Raw genomic sequence first — 15,358 nt, 5'->3', positions numbered from 1 at the left:
TCTTCTAAATGGAGTAAAAAAAAAAAACAGGATTCGGGTTTATTAAACTGGAAACCTAAAAGGGGCTGCTATTGCGAAAGACTAACTTGGCAACGGGCGCCGTATTTGCGTTGATTTTAAGTATAATAACTGAAGAAAAGCAAAAAAAATAACAAATTACTCATCAAACTGGATATGCGCAAATATTTTAAAAATCACATCGAGGACAAGTATTAGGACCAACAGTATGCTGATATTTACCCATCGAAATGGGATACAAATTAATAGTTCTATCTAACACCGTAGTCCTCCTACACCCATCTGAAGACGAAACAAGACATGATATTCAGGGAAATGCAATGGCGGAGCCTTTAAGTGGCCTAACACTAAAATCGGGAGTTAAACAAACAACTAACGTATTAAAATAATTTGAGTACTTAATTAACTTCACTTTGGTTTCACGGAGACTTGAGGATCCACTTTCCTACTCCCTTCCCCCAGCGTTGCTGCATGTCGACAATGCATTTTTTGCTGTAATATAATGGCTTCCTTTGAGTTCAGGAAAGACTCAGGACGCTACACTTAATCCCAGAGAAATCTATTCCCTAATTCCAATCGTGTTCTCCCTTGGTCCTACTTAAGTGGTTCATTCCTAGCGGTGATCCACGCCTGCTGTACTGGTGACTGCTCGACGGCTATGGCTAATCACTTGCTGTAAAAATGCGCAACTGAAATCGGGAGGTTTCTGCCCTGTATTCACCAGAGGTGTACACACTGACCGTGACCCTTTTCCGTACTTATTACGTGGGAAGTCAGCCAAGACTTCTGCCCTGGCGACTTATTATATCGTTTATCTGGTTAGAGACCTCGGCCGCATCTAGAAGACGTGGGCACACAACACCAAGTTATAAAAGTTGAAAACCCTGGTTGCAACGGTTGTCAATACGCTTTTACAACTGCTGGGAACCCAATTTGCAACATTCATATCTAATATCCTTCTCAAATATTTCACATTCGCCTAATTACAAATCCACTGCACCCATATCTAATACAACTGCCCAAACTTTGAAACGAGTACAATAGGGTCACATTTCAGATTGAATGAAATCATGGTTTAAGGTAGTATTCGAAGTCAAATGGTTGCAGTTTTTACGATAGTGGACTCTGGTGGAGCAGATGAGCACTTTACGAACCCCTAATCATCCACAGGTACTCATTCAGAGACGAGTCATCTGTCTCGCCTTAGTCGACTTTCTATCAGACGGTTCAAGCACAAAGCGATGCAACCTAATAGGACTCAGCTGACACCTTATGCACATTTGAATAGTCCTATTTCCAGGATGGCGAAGGTATTAGCGCACTCAGCCGTCCTAGAACTATGTGATGACTTCACACACACTTACTATTGAGTCACGATGAATTAAAAACGCAATTCATTTTACGAGCCTGTCTATCAAGTGCAAGTGATTTAGAGCCTTGAACTAGCCCCACTTTGTCCAAAGCGATCTAATTAACTTCCAACCTTTCCCAATGCGTAAATCGGAAGTGAGAAAACATTTCATATACTTTACCTAAGTGTACATTAAAATGTCGAATTAATTAACTCAAGCATAAAGTGCACGTAACGGTATAAACAATAGTATTTGTTGTTTGGCGATCGATAGCAATGGACCTCACACGGAGTCCAGGAAATTTTAAAGGTACCTGCATAAAGCTGTAGCACTTCAATGCTGGGGTATGACACCGTCAGTTTTGTGTTAGTCTGGGTGTTCAATGCGGACTTGACGAGCCTTATCGTGAGCATAGACTCGAGTATATCCAGCGATGGCTGTCGACAGTGCCAGTGAGTACACTACGGAGACCATGACCATTGTCGCCATAAAGCGCTGAAACAAAATTAATAAACCACTCAATCGTCCACCACAGCTCAAAAACAGACAAATTTCTAACTCGTTCCCAGAGTGTCCAAAAAGACCATTACATTTAAACTCCGTTCTCTGTATAAGTAACACTATATGAATTATGCATAGAGGTGATATTGTCATCCGTTCCCCCATACATAAAAAGAGCTGCAAAGGGCGGACAGGAGCATCGTACCACCGGTGGCAGACGAAAGGGAATATTAGCACCAAAAGAGATCGGTGACAAAGTGAATGGTAATTCGGTTAGTAGTCAGGGTAGTTTTCCCCTCTAAATGTCGTCATAACAACCGCTGATTCACAAAGTTACAAATATGAGTGCAAGGAAAGCACAAAAGTGTTTCAAACCAGCTCCTGATGAATGTAAATTAGACTACCCACCTAAGAGTGCGGTGACGTGACCAAACATGCGCCACCACAGCCGAATTTCTGTAGATAAATGAATCATTATATGTCGACTAAATGCTTTCCGACTACGATGCACGAAGAATGTGTGTGGCTGGCACATCTAAACTCGTGTGATCGATAAAAGGAAAATATCCCAAAATCATGAAATAGATTGCATAAATAGTACGATATTTGAACGAAGCGAAATTACGAAAATTAAGATTTTGCATTTATTAGGTGTCCCATAAAAGCACGAATGTCATTAGCAGGAGGAATAAAATGTACGAAATACCAAATGGTTTAGCAAACATTCAACACCATTTAACTCGAAGGACTAGTGAATAATAGAACGACGCTAGAAGTGACAAATTCACGGACATCACACTGGAATCACAAACACTGCGTGGGATAAAATGTACCCAATTTGGGACTGGCCGTGAACTAAAAATTAAGAATCGTTCTCTTACGATTTTCCATAACAGGAAGCCAATGTGAAATAGGAGAGAATAGCAATGAAATCAAAACGGTTTAGTTGAGTGCATTTGGCTTCTCTACCTCGAGATGTCATGCGATTCGAGAGCTAACCAAACTCCGGTGAGGGACAAAGGCGAGGGCATTGAGAAATACAGAATTGACAACCTGGTGATACAAAATGGCGCCTCCAACGGCGAAGAGTAGGGCCGCGAAAAAGCACCTCACAACGCCAAGCAGCTGCTCGCCCGTCTGTGCCACGCTGCGCGGCACCAATGTCATAGAGTCACAATACTTAGTGAAGAGAAGGCCGCCAAGAAGAGCGTGCGCCGCCTTTAACAGGCCCTGCGTCACACATAGGACGAAAAGGCAAAAGCCGAAGAGGCTGTTTGCCGTTCCGGCAGTTCTGCTGCCAATCCAATAGAGGATGGCAGGCATGAAGAAGGAGAGGGCGGAGACTACTATCAACGCGCCGATCAAGCTAGGATTAGACCACCTCATAATTCGGTCTCCGAGATTCGTGTACTCGAGAATGATGGTGCGGGAAAGCAGCTCCGAGGCGAAGAGGGTCCCATAGACAAGGATGAAGTCTGGGAAGGGGAAGAAATCAGGAAAAGGGGTGAAAAGGTTTCTTCGTAAGTAGATCACAAAGTAGGGAAGGAGAAGGTAGTCAAAGAGGATGGTTCCTGTGGTGAGGAGTCCCGAGAAAAGGATCATGATCAGCTGTCCGGGGGGGTACTGATGATGTTTGAGGGAAGCAAAGACGGTGCTTATGATGTACTTGTTCCGGATCGTCAAAGCTTGAGAGACCATTCCATTGCGGCCCCCAACCTGCAAAGGCAGGAAGCTCCAGTTAAGATGATAATATTGACACGTCCTAAAAAAAGACCTAAACTATGAAAATAAAAGCGCAGCTGTAATGTTACAGCAAGGTTCAAAGAATATCAGATAAAATACTACAGCAGCCTAATAATCGTACCGTTTAGCTCCATAGCATGGATCTTAGTAGAACTCTGAGAAGCAATGCGGTTTTGGCATTCATAAACCAATAATAGCGAGGTAAATGGTTGAAGAAGCGTAGAAGCACATAATGGATAAGTTGCGTAAAAAATAATAAAAACTGCGAAAGCATATAAAAGTAAAACAGGTGTGAGGATTTGCATACAAATAATGAAAATTGAGAACCGTATAGTTATGGGCCATGTAGGTAATTAAGGCAGTCGCGAATTGCCATGGCCTAAATTGTAATTCCAATTAGAAAAAAAGCACCACTGGGAAAACGCAAACCATATTTTGCATAGGAAAAAGGTCAGTGAAATGTATCTTACGTTGTCTGTCTGATTCACTTAAGGAAACGCAGAAAAGAGACATCGACACTAGTGCTGAAACCCTGGTACACGTGCATACATCAAATTATGGACGAAACAGGCAATCAGCTGCCTTTCAGCAATGAAATAAACCTACATCTCCAGCTGCGCAATTACCCCCACCGTTTGACGAGGCAGGGCATGTTCGAGAACTGGATAAACATTGTTCACTCCCTTCACATTCAGCCGGCATATTCAGCAGGCTCCTCACCGCGATATGCAAGCTTGGAACGGAAATAAGCGACAGGCACGTTGAAAGCCCAGAAAGAATCAACAACGAGTAAAACTCGGTCATTTCTGGACCCACAAATCGAAGGCAAACATCAAGAATGAGGCATATCACAATAGCAACGATGACACCGGCATGGAAGGTCGAATCTTGAAGATCAGGCACCATATCGGCCACGCGCTTGTTGATAATTCCCACTTCCCTTTCTATCTTGATTACGTTTTTAGCGCGCCTATTGTAGTCCTCTGCAGAGTAAGTTGACCAACCAAAAAACAAACGGCTGCCGAACATGAAGAAAATAGATAACCAGTTCCAGTTATCGCTTTTGTACAAAGCAGTCATAAAAACCCCGTTTCCGACTAATCCCAACACGGTTGGAGCTATAGCATTAAAAAAACTCGGTGAAAGGGAACGCCGTAGGAGTAGACGCTTGATGGAACCTGACAAAAGGTAAGCAGTTATCAGAGTCGTGTAGATACGAGGATCAAAATTCAAACGTCTGTTCGCCTGGAAACATAGAATAATGGGGGGAAATGGCCATGAGAGGATCAATGAAACCGAGGAGGTGAAAGCGGCCAAACGAACTTTCTTTTTCCGCTGCAATAGGATAGGACTTGTGGGTTCGGCGTTGAAAGGTACCGCACCTTCATCGGCAATCCTAACCATAATCTAAAATGACAAAACCATTTGTACAGCATCAAGAGATGAACAATAAATAGATAAGATTCTGACAAATGACCAAAATAAGTTACAGCTAATGTGGGCGAGGAAAATTAGAACTTTACCTCTAAGATGTGAAATGTACGATCTTTGAAGGTAAGATCGCGCAATTACATAAAAACACCCGATTCCCATAACTTATAGCAAACAATAAAATTTGACATTTTGGGACTAAAGAGTCCTACCACACTTTGTAAGTCTTACATGAATTAAGTTGAGAACGACTAAATAAGAATCGATAACCAGCTGAGAAATGCAAGAATGACCCGATGAACAGCAACAACGAGAATGTAATATACCACTTAGCAGGGCCAATTAATTGGTACGCCTAAACAATCCATGCGCATAGCATTTGAATAAAGAATCGGGTGTAGGGAAAGGATAAACTAAATCATTTTAGTAACCTAGTCTTTTGGAGTCAATCTTTTCAACTTCTCAAATACATTAATTGGTTTAAATTAACAGACAAGATCTGGCGTAATTGAGGTGGACTTAACAGAAATATAATGTAGAGCTCTAAGAAACTTTGGCTTAACAATCAAAAAACTACTTGTTTAGTCTTACTAGACATACTTAATGGATAACTTTTATTCACGCGCACTTGTAAGCACTATAACAACCCTTTTAGTTTCCTCCATTTATCCCTCAGTTTGCTCTTTTTTTAATACCTATTGTTTTACACAAGTGATCATTTTCACAGGTTTACCAGGTCATTTTTGTGTGACTGTTTATCTTATCTATTGCTGCTACACAACTTGACTTAAAGCCGTACCATAATGAAATGCCCCCACCAAGTAGGTCGAAGAATTATTCCCTTTGGAACTATTGCAATACTTACTTTGTAGCGTCCCGAGACTTCGCTGAAGACGGAAGAAGACATAATGCTAGGGCAGAATGTATATATTCAGCACAGCGAAGGCGTTTGGGCTACTGGCATGGCCTGAAGGTCAGCCCACCCAGCGAGGTACAAGAAGACAAATTCATGGGTTCAAAAGTGGCGCCTCGCCAATACCGAGGGACAAACCACCACCGTATTACACCTTCAACCAAAAATGAGTCAACCCGACTAGCTACTGGTGACGTGCGAAAAGTATTTTGGTGTCTGCATACATGTTGTGCATTCTATCATATTTGCTACTTCTCTCTTCCACCTCTGCCTTCATGCCTTTAGAATGGGTAGACGAGTTGAACAAAAGCATATTTCATTAGTCAGAGGCTACCAAAGGGTTTAACATACAACGGTTTAATTACATTTAGAGTAGGTTCCCTCCTGTAGGGCCGATGGCGTCGGATCATAAGCAAGGTTCGCATTTTCTAATTGCATCCTCCTGATTCGGTGTAATTAAACAAGTACGCCTTACTGCATCAAATATTTTTATCTTATCTCTGATCCAATACCCATGAAGCGGGGAGAAGTACCTTTATTAGATGGGCATGAGGTATGCCAACATATTGTAAAAATTTAAAATCGGTGTTCAGTGATGTCTATCTAGTTACGGCATTTCATGCAAATAAGTGCCTGTCGCCTACAAGAACTATTAAAATATTAGAACATTACATATCTGTAATTGCCCAATACTTTTTGATTTAAATGCGTCTAACAAGGAGGTCCCTTTAGTCTCTGCAGGCTGTGATTCTTGATGGTATGGCCGTAAGAACATGCTAGTCGCCTCCCAGTCCTCCCATGTGCTATTAGGACACTTATTCTACAGTACTTCCGCATGTTATGACTTTAAGGACAACTTAAGGGCTCATTAGTGACATCGACGAAGGAACCCAATCAAGAATTACATGTTTTCTGATTTTTATGGCTGTATGTGGCATCTTAACGGGATAGGAGAAGGAAATCTGTGATGACTCTCAAGAGAGGAGTCAAAAAAGGAACTCTGGCCTTGATAATTACTCAAATTCCGTGTTCTGTACAAATTATATTAATAGCTTAAGTGACTCCAGGCTTAAGCCATTTGGAAATGGTAATTATAGGGGTCTAAATCTTTTGGCTGATTAGAACTTATAGATAGACGCATCGTCGGATAGATAGGTGGACAGAGAGATAAATTGATAGAGGGCTGGGTAGCACTAAAATGTAAACGATGGCATGGAGAAATAGGCACGGAACATTCGATCAATTAAACTGCTCTAAATCCTGCATTTCATCAAATAGTTTGCCTTTTTGCCAAAAGATCTTAGAAATACAGATTAACGTATATTAATACAAGCGGATTTTTCACAAATTTAAGACCTTATTGTAGTCTAACTAGTTTCACCAGTATTGTGGTACTAAGATGGATTTCCATTCACTGTAATGGGCAGTAAATTTGTTGTTTTAAAAATAGAATGTCAAATTAATTCGGCGCATGCTGTTGTACCCAATGGAATGTATTTAGCATTGATTACTATAAGAACTACTCATTTGGTCACATAGTGGCTTATATGGCTCGAAAATTCGGCCCATGCATATTTTTCTGTTCGTGACTGATTGCCACACCACGTAGCCTCTTGCCAATCATGAAGCTTCAAACAGTGTTAGAGCCGATCTCAATTTAAAAAATTTCCCATGATTATAGACAAGTCTAAAAGCAGGAGAAGTTTATTATAAATTATAAATGTCTGTTAATTTTCTTGGCCAATGTAGGGATTTAATAATCCGCTTATCTGTGTGCTATATTACGTACGTTCTTTAGTTAAAACTTCGCTCGGAGGCGCGATCCTCTGGCCAGCTCATTTTTTGTACTACTTATTTATGCTACAGCAGGGACTCAGGTCACTACTCTAAACTCGCTCAGTGTTGGGAATCGTGTCCGCGATGCATGGAAAAATTGTCTTACTGTATTGAGTAAATTGATATGAAGGACGTAGATGGAGCAGGCTCATGCTTCCTTTCCAAAATACCGCCATTTAACTTCAAATTTAGGAGAAATTTAATATTTTCACAAAAAGAAGCAGAGGGAATCTGCAACGAATGTAGCTCAATCTGACAGGTTGACCTTGATTTATAAATGCACTGAACATCAAATTCCTACGGTAAAACTGACAAGTACAGATGGATGTGTAGACTGCTGTGGGTTTTAGTGTAAAAGCATAATAAAGGGCTCAAAGTATATGCAATACGTCGGTTGTTTAACTCTCCGTCTTTGTAAAGAAGACACTTGAGGCCTTCCTTATTTTACTTTCGCCTACTGAGTCAATCCGGGGACCAAGCCAATTGTCTAGGTCCTGATATATGTTAAAAACATATGTTATGCCCAAGCATTATGTCCCCTTTCGCCGTCGGGATCGTTTTATGGCGCCAAATATGCGTATTATATCTAAGCAAACCTGTGCATTACACGAAATAGCACCATTAATACCAAAAGCGAAATAACGCATTTTATGCTAAATCCAATGAAAAAAAATAACGTGAAGCGCTATAATAGGCAAAGTAAGCAAACCTCAATGCAAATTATTAGAAGTAACTTTTACTCTTTGTGCAAATCTGCCCACGCTCAAAATAAAAATTGTTCACTGCATTTTATCACGTTCTCCATCAATGGATCTTATCACCTCTAGCTTTCGAAGAGATTATGTGCTACATGAAGTAACTGTGCCTATTGGTAGTGGGCTTATATTCTATAATGCACTTCGTTGGGAAAGTATAAAATAGGCAACCATATTTGTTAAGTATGTACTTACTTTCATTTTCATTTGTCATGTTTCAAATTTTGCAAGCACTATATGCAACTTCGTGTCACAAATAATTATTCAAATATGTGCAATTGTTGATTAATGCCTGTATTTTTGTAAAAGGTCTGCAGTTGTTATTTTTAAAGGGAAAGTTATAACAATTTGTTTAAAATTCAAGGGCGTATTGACTATTTTAATCGGATATCCACTAACCCGCAGTCACAATACTGTTATGATGGCTGGAGGCGGTGGTAGGGTTCTCTTTCAGTGCACGTAGATTATTAATTACCACAAATATCTTGGTCTCTTATGTGGATTTTTTTGTTCTCAAGTTTTGTTTTTGGCACTTTATCCATATCTTGAATGTCAATGAGAGTAGATAGCTTGATCAAGACATCGCTACGTACCATCATGTAGTCTTTTTGTATGTGGAACTCCTAATACCCTTTTAGCTATTTCCCCTTATTCGGCATGTGCACTTGCGGCTACCGCTGGGGTTATCTGCTTGACCTGGTTTATCAAATCAATGGTTACTAGCAGATACCGCCGTCGAAGACTCGACGAGAAACTAAAGGACCAAAGTTACGTTTTTGACGCCAAGGTAAAGTCCTTCGTTGTATGCTTCCCTTCCAAAGCCTATCATTGCCTTCTCAAGTGATCAGCAACCGAGTATTGCATCGCTGTATTTAACATGCTTATTGGGTATCGGTCTTTGGTTTAGGAAAACATCAGGACCTCTCCATACACCAGAGATGGACCTCTTATCGACAAATTGATGGGCAACCTTTCGACGCTCTACGAAGTATTCCAGCACGGACTTAAAATCGCAAGTATGTCTAGAACCATTTTTAACTGCATTCCAATAATGGATAGCAGCGTTACTCATGGGGGTTGCTAACCCCTGATACAGACCAGGTCTGTTCCACCTTTCCCCATATTATTTGTTCGGTTGTCGTTCAAGATGGTAGTGGTATTATACTATCTTTTGCCAAACAACACCTTCGGCTCCATTACCGTCATCTCATCGAGTACTTTTTGGCTCTGGTCGTCTGGGCCTTCATTTCACCCTTGGCTGATTGGTATGCCTATTTTTTTCATAGAAAATAAGCCATGTCTCGGTTGGCGACCAACACCAGACGCACCGTATAGGTGGATAACATATGCTGAGGTATGTTCTGATGATTTATTTGCGTTGCCGAAGACTTATGCGCTAATCTAAGGTGTGTTGAGAACATTCTGGTGCTGTAATCTTCGTATTATCTTTTCGTAAAGCCGGGCTCTCACTTGAGTGACTTACCTGGGGTTTAACGTTTGCATTATGGTCGATTAAACCATTTTCTTTCCAGACTTACCGTCGAGTTTGTCGTCTGGGTTCAGGCCTTAAAACACTCGAGCCAGCCAATTTGAAGGACATCTGCATTGGTATCTATGCCACTAATTGTGTTGAAGTAAATTTTTTCTGTGGCATTTTAACACTTACCCAGAGGAGTAGTAGTATTATCCAAGCGATTTTCTTTCCCTTCAAGTGGGCTGTCACTCAGCAAGCGTGTTCGACGTTTGGCTTCGTTATCGTACCTCTTTATGATACACTTGGAGAAGTTGCGCGCAAATATATTCTAGAGCAAAGTAAGCATTAAACTTAATTGGAAATTTACTTTTATGCTGTTGGCCCCGATCTCCCATCTATCGCGGCTTTTTGTTTTTCTAGCCGAGTTGTCTATATGCGTTTGTGATTCCGCCACTAGAGTGCGGAACATTTTGGAAGACACGGTTACAACGGGCAACTGGGTGAAACACATCATCCTCATTCATCCCGGTGGTGAATTCGGTGTTCTGCGAGCAGAGGCCGAGGCCCGCAACATCAAGTTGCACACGTTTGATGAAGTGTTGGTACGGCAACTCTGTGCAATTTTTCGCTCTTCTAGGTGTGCAAAGCTAATCGAGTTAGTCCTGATGACGCCAGCAATAATCCCATCCCTTGTCACTTATCTCTTTATCGCATTAAAGTACAAACGTGTTCGAGTATGCGCCTCACCCACTTGAGATAATTGCGACGTCTTAGCGGGCATAGCTGGCAACAACCGTCATGCTCTTGTACCATGCTCGATATGTTTGATTTTATCATTCAGGCGATGGGTAAGGAAGACGCTCAGCCAGGGAAACTACCCCAAGCGGATGATCTACACCTCATCTGCTACACTAGTGGAACTACTGGTAAGCTTTTATTTTATATCAACGCATTTGTGAAATTGTGTTAACCATCGGTTAAGTACTCATTATACTTCAATGGGAGGCTTTTTTCCACGTCTTACGAATTTCAGGCCGACCCAAGGGGGTGATGATTACTCATCGCATGGTTGTCTCAGTTATCTCCGGCTTCGATATGGATCTGCAGGAAGTTGTAAGTCGGATTTTTCTTTTCCTGTTCGTCCGTAATCTCTGAATGAACCATCATGGCAAAAATTTACAAATTAGTACATCATTTGCCTTTGCTTCATGATTATTGTGGCTTTGGCGCCCACGACTCCTAAAAGCAGATTCTGCGGGCCTCATGCAGTGAGCGAGTTTAAAAACTCGTCCTCGCCGGATGCGCCACAACCCTCCGCAATCAACCAGGTCATTTGAAACCATGTGATTGTAATGCTTGTATCTTATTGGCGACGCTCTGCAGCTTTGTATTGGCCTTGTTTTCCATCAACTCGCCATAATCTGCCTTAGATTGAGTTCTAACTTCTGCGGATTGGTATCTTAACGCTTAAACATTGCCTGTGCAGCATCGACATTTCTAGCCGGTTGAAAGAGGCTGCTACTGTTAAAGTTAACGGTCTGTGGAGAGGTCGCTCCTTCACTTAAGAAATTAATTCGGTCCCCCATATGTATTCGGGGCTACTGGTTGTTGTTTGCCCTGTTTGCTTGGCTGCGATGTACTTTGGTTTTATACATGCATCAACCGCACCAATAATTTTTGCTAGTTTACCTTACTCCCTGATTTAGCAGTGGAAGCTTCGACATGTTAATAGGTTTATTGGTTCATCACTCAGATATATGCCCCCTACGCCCCGTATTTAGCACGTATTTTTTCGTTTCAGAACATCAAGCCGGGCGATTACTACCTCTCGTTCCTTCCACTGGCTCACGTTTTTGAACAAATCGTTATGGTGCGTCTTATTTGCCATCCAATTTCTTGCAGCATTACCCGGATCCTGTAGCCCTACCAGGTCTGCTTTGCTCTTCAGTAGGTACTTGTGAAGCTCAGAAGTCTGTAGCTTCAATTCATAATAGCTTTAACTCATCCATACCCCAAAAATGATCGAGTAAGGGGCTGTTTCTGCTTAATTCGATTCCAATTTGCTGGCTAATTCCATTTTGGGCCTCAGATTCCTCAACTATTTAGGAAAGTGGATGTATACGTGTTCAGGTTTTGAAGAAAAAACGGTTTATTGTTGCCACTTTGGGGGAAGGTAATTCTGAGACTCCGTGGACACCTTGCTTTCTGTACTATGGCAATTTCCGTTGGTTGATTTGACGCCAGAGTGGCTGTTTACGATGACTGTCAATTCACACCTCTTTAAAATCTCTTTTTCGAGCCCGCTCGACGTCCTTTGTTTTGTGATTTCATGGGAACATTTGCTCCGATGTAGTGCATATTTTCAAACTATTCTACTGGTTGAGTTCACAATGTTGCTGCTTTTCAGCAATACGCTCTAGGTCGTGGTTCAGCCGTCGGTTTTTTCGGCGGAGATTTGCGTCGGCTTTCGGACGATATCCTCGCCCTCCGCCCAACGCTTTTTGTCGCGGTGCCGCGCGTACTTCAGCGCCTCTACGGCACCGTCCAGGACGCTGTTGCTAACTCCTTTATCAAGAAGTGGCTTTTGAGGACCGCCGTCAATGCCAAAATGGGATATGTCAGGGAGTGGGTCGCTCTTGCCCTCTTTCCTCCTCTCCACTCTCATCAGAACCTTCACTTATACCTATTTTTCCATCGCACAGGGGCATTGTGACTAGAGACACATTCTGGGACAAGTACATTCTCAAGCCCATCCAGGACAGAATGGGTGGCCGTCTGCGTTTCTTTGCCTGTGGCAGCGCTCCCATTTCAGCGGAAGTCTATTCCTTCTGTCGAGCTGCTCTAGGTGTTCATGTAAGCGCTCTTTGCTGGTATCTTAAGATTCCATCTAACTTTACTGAAGGTAACGCTTTTTTCTGAAGGCTTACGAAGCCTATGGTTTGACTGAGTCCTGCGGGGCGATGATCATGACTCTTCCCAATGACTATGTTGCTGGTCATGCAGGCACGCCACTTCCTTGCTCCATGGTTAAACTGATTGATGTACCTGACATGGACGTCATTGTTTCTCGTGATAATGCTGGCGAGGTAAGCGCGTTTGGTCTCTCCGCCTGACTACAAATTTCCTATAGATCTGTGTAAAAGGGCCCAGTTGCACAAAGGGCTACTATAAGGACCCAGAACGAACGGCTGAACTCATTGATGCTGACGGTTGGCTTCACACTGGTGATATCGGTCAGTGGACTCCGGTAAGCGAATTTAATCACCTATTTTTATTCACCAGGGTCTTACTATTTGTAATGACCGACTGCCTTCTTCCCTGTTAGCGCGGCGCCTTGAGGCTGATTGATCGGTGCAAGAACATGTTCAAGTTAGCTCAAGGCGAGTACGTTTCACCGGAACGCGTGGAAATGATCTACGCACAGAGCCACTTGGTGAACCAGATCTTCCTCGACGGGAACTCACGTGAGTCATTTGCCATCGCAATCTGCGTGCCCAACATGAAAGCGCTGCGTGAGGCCATGTGCCTCAACACAAACGGCTCCCTTGCCAACGGGCTGATCAACGGTGCCCTCAGGAAGGTTAAGGAGTGCGAGATCTCCGACGAAGAGCTCTGTGCCAAGAAGGAGGCTTGTCTCACCGTTCTCAAAGATCTCGTTCGCCTTGGCAAGGAAGCTGGTCTTAAGGGATTTGAGCAGGCACGCACCGTCTGCACTTTTTGTGTTACCATTTGCCTTCATTCCGTCCCCTTATTCGCTCGGCAATCCTCTATTTTAGGCCAAGTCCATCTACCTTACATCGCACGAGTTCACAATTGAGTCTGGCTTAATGACACCGACCCAAAAAAAGCTTCGCTCTGCTTTCCGTCGAACTTTCAAAGAAGAAATAAACCGGCTTTACCAGAAGCAGATGATTTTGTAAAATAGTGAAAACGGGGAAGTGAATGCAGCTGAAACTATGAAGGCCAATGCGAGCATTGTCCCTTTCATTGCTGACTCACGCAACTGTCACTGGACTTCGCATTTCCCACTGGTCCCCTTCCCTGTCTTTACTTTTCGGTGATTATTGTTATATTTGTGCTCAAAACCGTCCTTTATGTTCCTCTCGTCGGTTCAATGTACCCTTCCCTTTTGCTCGTGGTGGCATATTTCACGTCCTCCACCCGCTTTCACAACTACATTGTTTCGGTCTTGTGTCATTTATCCTTTGTCGAAAATTAATAAATTGAATTGTTAATGTATTCTCGGGCTCTGTACTTAAACCGGGTTTATCGGAGCTTGGAATATGGTGGTGTGGCTTATCTGGCGACTTCATTCTTGTGCAGCTGGAGTTCAGTTTGTCGGTGGGTTTTTTTGAAACTCAAGTTAGGTGGTTCGGTCATCAGGTTGTTCTGATGGCTTACGTCGGTTTATGCGCCTCAGATTTACGCTGGAATCCAAAATGTAACCCGAGCTGGAATTATGCCCGCAACTGTTGAAGCATTGATTGCACATGTGGTCATGATCGTCTCCCTTGTAAGCATAACACGGCACAAAGTTAGGCTGGCTTGGATAGAGTTTATGCGTATTATCCAAACCAACAGTTAACTTGGAGACAGATGGGTACCAAGCAATCTGGGGTTCTCTTATTATACTTGCCTGGAGAGACCAAGTCGGTGACTTTCAAGCATTCGTCAGTCAGGATCCTGAGCTACATTTCATAGTTTCAATCTTGCCTAACACTTTTGAAAATACGATATTTGCCTTTTAAATATAAAGTAAACGCGTTAAAAATAAATCGAGTTTATTTTGACGAATAATACAGTAGAACTTTGATGTGATTACTTGGAGGAGACTTCGTGGATTAGAGGATTGTGACGTTCTAATCTAACGCATTAGTCGTTGAACAGCACTGTCACACTTTGAAGCAATGGAACTCAGATCGACCCTTCTTCAGCACTTTATGCTACGAATGGTATGATTTATGGGTAAAAGTTGCCTTCAAAGTGATTGTCCACATGCTCACTTTGTCTCGCTCTTCATTCCATGTCTTTTCTGCTACCGAATTCACAGCAAAAAATGACAATAATAATTTTGAGTAAATCAAACCCGTAGTAATAAGTGCTTCAGTGATTCGATAATGCTATCTTGAGGGGCTAATGTCCTTTTGAAAAGGGCAACGAATTGTCCTGGTGTTTGTGAACGCACTAACCGGCAAAGTCCGTTTCACGAAGCCGCCAGCAGGTAAACTAGACCGCCTTTTCAGTCCCAAAGTTGTGCGTCTGATTAGTTCGCTTGCAGACTGCCATAAAAAGTACAATCACATTTGATCAGTCAATAATTTCTGCCTTTACCACT

At 42.4% G+C, this 15,358-nt stretch overlaps 2 protein-coding genes across 2 annotated transcripts; one reads left to right on the top strand and one right to left on the bottom strand. All coding sequences in view use genetic code 11, as the record gives it.

Annotated features, from left to right (window-relative positions):
* Positions 1 to 1,736: 1,736 nt before the first annotated feature.
* EGR_02439 (hypothetical protein) lies at positions 1,737 to 5,643 on the bottom strand (the record flags this gene model as incomplete). Its single annotated transcript, XM_024491688.1, has 5 exons — positions 1,737 to 1,865; positions 2,871 to 3,587; positions 4,221 to 4,597; positions 4,751 to 5,021; positions 5,623 to 5,643. The coding sequence occupies 5 exons, from the start codon at positions 5,641 to 5,643 to the stop codon at positions 1,737 to 1,739; spliced, it is 1,515 nt and encodes a 504-aa protein (XP_024353839.1).
* A 3,327-nt stretch (positions 5,644 to 8,970) lies between these two features.
* Positions 8,971 to 13,943, top strand: EGR_02438 (Long-chain-fatty-acid--CoA ligase 5; the record flags this gene model as incomplete). The annotated part of the gene is made up of 16 exons (XM_024491687.1): positions 8,971 to 8,986; positions 9,188 to 9,336; positions 9,457 to 9,565; positions 9,836 to 9,903; positions 10,082 to 10,183; positions 10,262 to 10,361; positions 10,444 to 10,625; positions 10,865 to 10,949; positions 11,057 to 11,136; positions 11,825 to 11,893; positions 12,431 to 12,648; positions 12,726 to 12,876; positions 12,945 to 13,109; positions 13,154 to 13,270; positions 13,349 to 13,729; positions 13,800 to 13,943. The coding sequence occupies 16 exons, from the start codon at positions 8,971 to 8,973 to the stop codon at positions 13,941 to 13,943; spliced, it is 2,136 nt and encodes a 711-aa protein (XP_024353838.1).
* Between the last annotated feature and the right edge of the window lie 1,415 nt (positions 13,944 to 15,358).

This window comes from Echinococcus granulosus, assembly GCF_000524195.1.
Source record: "Echinococcus granulosus chromosome Unknown EG_S00011, whole genome shotgun sequence".
NCBI lineage: Eukaryota > Metazoa > Platyhelminthes > Cestoda > Cyclophyllidea > Taeniidae > Echinococcus > Echinococcus granulosus.
This window is presented reverse-complemented; position numbering and strand designations above follow the sequence as displayed.